General features: G+C 38.8%; 1 protein-coding gene across 4 annotated transcripts in view; it reads right to left on the bottom strand.

Annotated features, from left to right (window-relative positions):
• Positions 1 to 915: 915 nt before the first annotated feature.
• SMAP2 (small ArfGAP2) overlaps positions 916 to 8,242 on the bottom strand; it is a 29,365-nt gene continuing 22,038 nt past the window's right edge. For all 4 annotated transcript variants that reach the window (XM_088462704.1, XM_088462712.1, XM_088462722.1 and 1 more), the window contains 4 exons: positions 6,923 to 7,029; positions 5,016 to 5,178; positions 4,493 to 4,812; positions 916 to 4,266 (listed from right to left, as the gene is read on the bottom strand). In XM_088462704.1, coding sequence (XP_088318830.1) covers positions 4,150 to 4,266; positions 4,493 to 4,812; positions 5,016 to 5,178; positions 6,923 to 7,029 — 707 coding nt within the window. In that variant the 3' untranslated portion in view covers positions 916 to 4,149. The remainder of the gene's footprint in view (positions 4,267 to 4,492; positions 4,813 to 5,015; positions 5,179 to 6,922; positions 7,030 to 8,242) is intronic.

Here is an 8,242-nt window from a genome sequence, read left to right as displayed (position 1 = left end):
CTACACTAAAGCCAACATGCTCCCGTTCAACGCACACAGCATCGGCACCTGTTCGCAGGCTGAGTGGGAAAAAAAAAAAAAACACACACACCTCCCAGTGGACTCTGCCCACAAAAAACCTTGCCACCAATTTTTTTATTAAATTGGATACTGCAGGTATCGGGAGCGTGCATACGCGCAATAGTCAAAAATTAGTTGCAAGATCCACAAAAGTTTTTGAGGGCAAAACCTTGCGGCCAACTGGATATACCCCTAAGTGGTCTTCTGCTGCTGTAGCCCATCCAGTTCAAGGATCAACATGCTTTTCATTCAGATATGCTCTTCTGCATACTACTGTTGTAAGGCAATGTTATTTCAGTTACTGTTCCCTTCCTGTCAGCTTGAACCAAGTCTGGCCATTCTCATCCAACAACTCTCATTAAGGTCACTGGTTGTTTATTGCTTTGTGCACAATTTTCTGTAAACTCAAGAGACCTTTGTGTGCGAAAACCATCAGTTTCTGATATACTCACACTACCCATTCTGGTGTTTGGTCTGAATATTAACTGAACCCATTTGACAGTGTCTGCATGCTTTTATGCACTGACTTACTGCCACATGATTGGCTAATTAGAAATTTGCATTAACAAGCCTAATAAAAGGGAGGACCACTGAGTGTATAGACACTGCTAGACTTCACAGATAATTTTTTCACCGACTTCCCGTGGTATATGTGTACGTAGTTATGTAGATTTAAAATAGGAGGTGCTGGCAATGACTAATGTAAAAACAGATTTAACCAACTTTCTGTGTTGCATGCAAGGTTATTAGCAAAGCTTGCACAATGAATAAAAAGGAAAAAAAACAGGAGGGCCCCCCCCAGAATTCCCCTACCCCACGCCCGAAAACAAACAAACAAAAAAAACAGAATTCTGCCATTGTTTAATGACCATTTTAATTCGGAATGTACATATACACAGATGTGTAGCTGCCTCTGTAAATGATTTTCACATTTTAGGTGAGCAAGAATCAAATACACAAGAAACCATCATTTTACAATACATTGTTAGAAAAAAAAGCAGCAGACATTAAAAAAAAAAAAAAATTCCAGAGATTAACAGAACAAAAAAAAATATATATATATATTTATAGATCTGTAAGATTATCTGCATTAGATGTGTTTATAACTTAGATGCTCCTGATAATATTGAAAGGTTAAATAAAAATGACCAAAAATAAAATACCAAACACACAAACACAGGTTAGCAAACAACTTAAAAAAAAACAAAAAAAACCTGTTGTTACATGTGTTAAAGCTACAGAAAGTGCAAATATTTCACATTCAGAATATGTATTTATTTCCCAGCACATATGGTACATGAAGTCCTTTAGTTTGAAGGAATTTGGTTCAGCTGATTAGCTAACAATACAAATAATACAAGAACATTAATCATCTAGATGCCCTGCATGCTAAAAACCCTGCTTACCCAGGAAACTGCCATACCAACAGCACCGTGGCTGTCTATTCTACGGTTACAATCCTGCAAACCTTCTGGTCCGTTTTTAAGAAAATAAATGAAAAACTTGAATCTCTGTGTAATATGTGGTTGGGGAATGAGAATCAAGTAATGATAGAGGCAGTTGGATGTCAGGGACACTTCGATCAAGTAAAAAAAAAAAAAGGTCCCACGACTGATTCCACATCAAATGTTGCTTATCAAGATGTAACAGGATCATGTTTGTCCTGTGGATCTTTTCTGTAACACTAAGTGAATAGATCCTTAAAAACGAAAACAGAATCAAAATCAAGCTCAGACACATGCACACAAACACACACACAGTTTCAGTCCCAAAGTGGTCGTGGCTGACAAGTGTAATGCCAGCCATAAGTGCAGTGATTTGTATGGAATGAACAGGAAAAGCCGGCCTCTAATCAATGTGACATCAGACCACTTATGAGATAGGAATAAAATGCAGATATGCCAGTGAGCTACAGCTGCTAGTCTACCAGCACTAGGGCAGAATATGAAAATGCTGTTACACAGGCTCAGGAAGCCTTACCCTTTACAGTCTGTCACCATTGATTGCTACTAGAGTAAGGACCATAAAGCAAAAATGCATATAATGAAGTTGAACTAGCAAAATAACTGGGCATTTACCATGCACTCAGATTAGTAATTATGCATGTAAAATGTGACTAGATGAAAATGAAATAAGCATAGCAAATAACATCGCTGTACATCTTCGAGGGGGCAGCTTCACTAAACTTCAAATAGATTTGAGGGTTCCAAGCATGTATTTGTAAAACTATTATTAGTACATAGCACTGCAAACATTTCTGTTCAATGCATAAGAGGCTTATGCATGACCACATGCACAATGGATATTTTTGAATCTGTCAGTCTACTATAGGTTTCAACACGCTGGATAAGAGAATCTGAGAAGATAGCTTCATATACAGAACGCATGTCCAAGATCCAGATAAGACTGGGCGCCAGCTCTGTGACCCAAACACACATTTTATCTGCACACAGCCATCCGTCACATCATGTAATACAACATACGGGAAGGCTGGCATTTCCATTTACCAGAAAGGACCAGTGAGCCACCCTTGAGGGTTCGGCACTTCACTTTTAAATAGGATATTTAATATCTCTATTTAGAGTGCCGTGATAGCAACAGGTTCAAGCTATTGTGGGCACACTTTAAAACTCCCTACAGAAAAGGCTACGAACAGCACCAAATCCCATTAGAACATTACAGTCAGATTAAAATAATAAAAAAAAAAAAAAAACATTCTTTAAACAACTGAAATAAGGCATCACCCATATATGAATGATAACGTAAACAGGGTGAATGAATATCATTTGCATGACAGCTTCCCCCCATATTTTTTCTTACATTTAATAAAGTTAGATAATATGGCCCATGCACCAACAAATGTTATTTTAGAAGTATATACTATTTATTCTATATTATACAAATCCTTTAGCCTAAACTTTTCCCTACCACAAGTTAGATCCCTCTTCAAAGTACATCACACATTCCATATCAGAGAGATAAAAGTTACCAGCTAAAATAAAACATATCACTACTTCCATTACGCTCAGCAGCAGAATAATTAAAATCTGAATGTAAAAATATGGGGCTATGAAAGTGGAGTAAGCAGAAAATCCCCTTATTACATTAGACTAACTCTGGTTTCCATATAAATTAGTTAGTTAGTATAGCTTTAAAGAATTCTAAAAATAATACCATGTTTAAAAAAAATTGTCAAAATAAAATACTCAAAAAAACGTTTCATTAAATGCAAGAAATCTACTCCAAAATGGGGTAGTGTGTTAATATTGGATGCAACTGGCATTCTACAATAAGCAACTAGCATTATAGAATAAGGAATAATTTAAGGAGTGTGGTGGAAAAACAAAGCAAAATTCTGAAAACAAAATCTGTAATTAATTTTCTTAAAATGTGTGGCCAATTTTACACTAAATTAATATTTGGGGAGATATTATTCCACTTTCAAAGGTAAAAGCAACAGAGTATAAATAAAAAAAACAAAGGCATTTGATGGAAAATAAAAACTAAACACCTTCTTCATCAATATGTGATCTGACCTGACAAACATATGCATGCAGCCCTGCATAGAGCAGCTATGTTAGTACATTTCCAGACTTCATTCCAGGAGAACAGACATGGGTGACATCTACTTCCAGTTGTGTTACAGGGACAGAGGACATTTAGACTTGCCTGCAGATCTACAGAGCTTGCTGGTGCAGAATTGTAATAAAGGTCTCTAACACTGCGCACATTGCATTGAGCTGGTTTCAGTATCACTGGTGCACATACACCAGCTTATTGACATTTGAATGCATTGCACCCTTGTTATTCATTTTCATACAGCACTACTTAATGCATGGCTCGACTTGGGGAAATGTTTGTAGAAATTTTCAGAAGCACTCAGCATTGCCTTATACTTCAGGGTACTGGCAATGGTAGGATCAAGGACAATTTGTTTACCTGTATAACTAGATTCAGGCTGATAGGAATATTAGTGGATAGCTCTTTAGAAAAAAGGTAAATGAATATGCTTGTATACCGCCAATTAGGGACCAGCTGGGCTGGAGAAAGGAGTGGAGTAAGTTCAGAGTGAGCAGAGAATGCCCATTTTCATTTCCACATCGGTGAGCTGAGGGTCTGGTTAGGTGCCTGGTTGGCAGTAGGCTGTCCATATCCTGCCATGCCTCCCACACCGAAAAAGGTCATCCCTGCCATTTGTTGGGAAACCTGGAGAAAAAAAAAAGAAAAAAAAAAAAAGGAAAGAAAAGATCAGAAGTATGCATTCATTGTGATGAGATATCTAAAGTACACAAAAAAAACAATGAAACAAATAAAAATAATCAAATAAATGATAAAAGTGTCTAAAATTTCAAACAAAGAATTAAATAAAGTGGGTAGCAGTGAAAGCTTTGACTACCATTGTATCTCATGACTACTTCCCTATATATATTACCTGAGTAACATTCCACTGTAGTTGCTGTCCTGGCTGCATCCCATACATTGGTTGTGCCACAGCACCCATGCCAGTTACATATCCTGCATGCTGCGCCATCATTCCATTTGGAACACCCATGACTGCTGCCTGCATTCCGCCTACATACCCAGCTGGAACAGCCATGGGGGCAACCATTCCTGTGTGGGATGGCTGGGTTATGATCCCCATTGGTGATGCCATCATACCACCCATAACACTACCAGGAGTTGAAACTGCTGCTGGAAAGCCAGTGTAAGCATTTGGGTAGGCCATTTGTGCTGGTGCCATGAAGAGGGCTCCTGCAAAAATAATTGAAGTGTAGGTTAGAGAAACCGTTACAATTATGAATGCTTTTCTATGTCATTGTAAAACTATGCCGCTTCGATGCAAACAAAATATTATATCCAGATTTGGCCAAGTTCTTTAATTTTAAAGGTAAAGCTATCCACAAATACCTAGTAATCAGTATTACAGTCGGCCAGGCCACTCCTCACATTCTTACCTTGAGCTGGAATCTGAGGAGTCTGAGGCCCATACAGAGATAGGATTGAGTCCTTGGAAAGTTGCTTCTTTGCGCCTTCTTCCGTTTTCCCTCCCGACTCTGGGAATAGGTTGAGATTCTCTGGGACAGATCCTGAACTGGTCACTGGCATGGTGCTGACACCCTGGGGGACATGATAAACAGAACCCACAGCTGAGCAGTTAGGCCTCCAGAACTTTGTTAATAAGACATCTTACTAATTCTGAAAGCAGTGTGTGAACTGCAAAAGGCTCTCCCAGCATTACCATATATTCTACAAAATGCTATTAATCCAAGTTTATTGCTATCATTTTCTACCACAGCTTGGTTATTGGGGTAACAGCATTAATATTAATGGCGATATTTTATTTTACATGACCAATATGACAAAAGGGGTCAAGAAATTCTCTAAGCAGAATGCCTCATTGCCACATGATTTTCTTAACAACTTATAAATCATGTATTATTTTGCTTAAACATACAAGCAGCCTAGTCTTTATTTATGATCAATATTTGCTCTATTATACCGAGCGCTTCTTTCTACACATTTGTTTATTTTAGCTATTTCTTTCTATAAAGGGAATTCTCACACCAGGATACTCATGCCATGAGCCCCTTTCTCCATCATCTTTTCCAATAAATACAAAACGGGTACTAATTCAGAATTAAAATACATTTATTTTTATTTAAATAACTCGCCTCCTAAAAAAGCTCCCTGTTGCATACTCCAAAATTTGCAGGACTTCAGCCAGTAGCATGACAGGGTTAACATTGTTTCTCCACAATCCTCTGTTTGCTTATAATGCATGCGTAGTCCAGGGTTAACTGCCCACGCATTGGCATATCTATAATGGGAACAGGGTGTGCATGGCACACTGGTCCTTGGGTCCAGGGGACCACACCGCACAGTAGACTCTGGCACAAGAGCTGTCACAGCTGGCTAAGATTTGGCAAGCAGCTAGGTTTCTCTGGACCGGTTTCTGACAAACCACACACAGCAAGGGGAGTATATTTGTAACTCTCTATTTGAGAGAAAAAGTTAAAGCGGCAGACTTCAGGGATAAATCACTTAATTTAGTTTTAGGACTTTGGAAATCGGCATACCAGGATTATCCTCTGTTTATTGATTTGTACATGATTTTTTTTTTTTACTGGCCCCAGTGCTGTATTTTTATAGCTTAATTCTGGGCATTTCAGCATGTCTTATACATCAGAAAAGTTTATTTTTTTTATTTTTCTTATCCTGGGATACTATACAATGGCTTTAGGTATAATGGTCTCTGATGAAAGAGCACAGCAGAGGTGCGTGATACATTAGGGCAATGCAAATAAACAACACTGCCTGATTATATAGGACACAGCTAAATCCAGAAATAAGACAATATTTATGACAAGTGGATTTATAGCAGCCACTAAGTTAAAACCATTGGATGCTTAAAACACCCTTCAGCTGGTGTGACTGGACTGTGCCATATAACCTGTACTCTACACAGAAGCACTGCAGGTTCACAGGCTACAGTCACCATTTCCCCTGCATGATGTACACAATGTCACTATGCTGGGATAGTGAGATTAGCATCACGCAGCACAGTGTAACAATATCATATGTTAGACAGGCAAATGACTCTCTTAATAACATTTACCTTCAAACAACTAACGCGAAACAGAATACTGGCACATAGGCTGCTACAGAGGACACTAATAACCATCTGCTCTCGTCCTAGCTAACAATCTTTAAAAAAGGTTAAAGACCATATACGTCTAGTGCCCTCCAGGGAACCACTTGGAATACTTTATAATGGCTTAATGCCATTGCTGAAATCAGAACAGACAGTCCTGGAAGTAGATAGTAAAGTAGCATACTGCACAAAACTGTGTGTGAGGTTTACCTGGCTGGATTTGGAGCCAGACAAAGATGTGGAGCCAAATAAGTCCAATTCCTTCTCCAAGCTGGTGTTGGACTTACCATTGGGAACAGCAGTGGCCACTGGGGTATCTGAAAGAACAAACAAACAACACAGGAAAAGAGGTAAAATTATTAATGAGTAGAATGTTCTTTGCAAGCACGAATTATTGATGTTTCAAGCACGAGCTTGGCTCCAGTCCAAGTGACAATGACACTATTGTGCAGTTATTGTTTGTGAATGACTCATCCAGGAGTGAAAATAGAGGGGACACATGGCCCAGAACTAGAGACCTAATGACTGCTTATTGTATTGTTCCTTAGAGCAGATTTATGTATTCATTAGACAAAATAAGAAATGTGCGTCTGTTCGGCAGCTTAGAATTACTACTACTATGAAAATATAACAAATAAGAACAGTCGGCGCTCATAGGGGGGGAAATGGATGTTAAACCACTAGCTGCCCTCTCAGGAAATATCCCCACTTCCTCAAACAGATACAACAAAGTAGATAAAGCACTCTGTGGTAAAGGGTTCTGATGTTTAAGTGTCAACCAAAGGTTATGACTGAGATTATCTATATGTCAGTCAACTTGAAATAAGGTCTTTGTAGCACACTGGTGGGCGAAAACTTCAGGCTGGGTGTTCTGGATAAGGGTCCTTGAACCGTGAAAGTCTGGTTATGAAGTGAAGTTCCCTGGAACCATACAACGTATGTCTCTCCAATTATATGTGACAGAGTCTATTCTTACTGACAAACTGGTGGGCGACAACTTGAGGCTGGATGTTCAAGAACTGTTAAACAACAGAGGATATGTATCCCAGGTGGGCAAGAACTGTCGGCAGGGTATTCATAAACGCAGTACCTTGTAATGTTTGAACTAGTTGGCATAAACTGTGGGCAGGTTGTTGCATATAACGAACCGTAACCAGGATAAATGTAAACGAGGCCTCGTTTACATTTCAGTTCCAGGGAACTTCACTTCATAACCAGACTTTCACGGTTCAAGGACCCTTATCCAGAACACCCAGCCTCAAGTTTTCGCCCACCAGTGTGCTACAAAGACCTTAATTCAAGTTGACTGACATATAGATAATCTCAGTCATAACCTTTGGTTGACACTTAAACATCAGAACCCTTTACCACAGAGCGCTTTATCTATTTTGTTGTAACTACTACGAAAATAGTTAAACAAATTACAAAGTGCCTGGGATAAAGACATCAGCCTTTTAGATTACAGACACACATGTAATACTACAAAGATGCTGACTACACTATCATGTACAATAGTTTTATGGCTATGTC

The sequence above is a fragment of the Taudactylus pleione genome, unplaced genomic scaffold (assembly GCF_031769625.1).
Source record: "Taudactylus pleione unplaced genomic scaffold, aTauple2 ptg000007l, whole genome shotgun sequence".
NCBI lineage: Eukaryota > Metazoa > Chordata > Amphibia > Anura > Myobatrachidae > Taudactylus > Taudactylus pleione.
The sequence above is the reverse complement of the archived record's forward strand: the minus strand, read 5'-3'. Positions and strand labels throughout refer to the sequence as shown.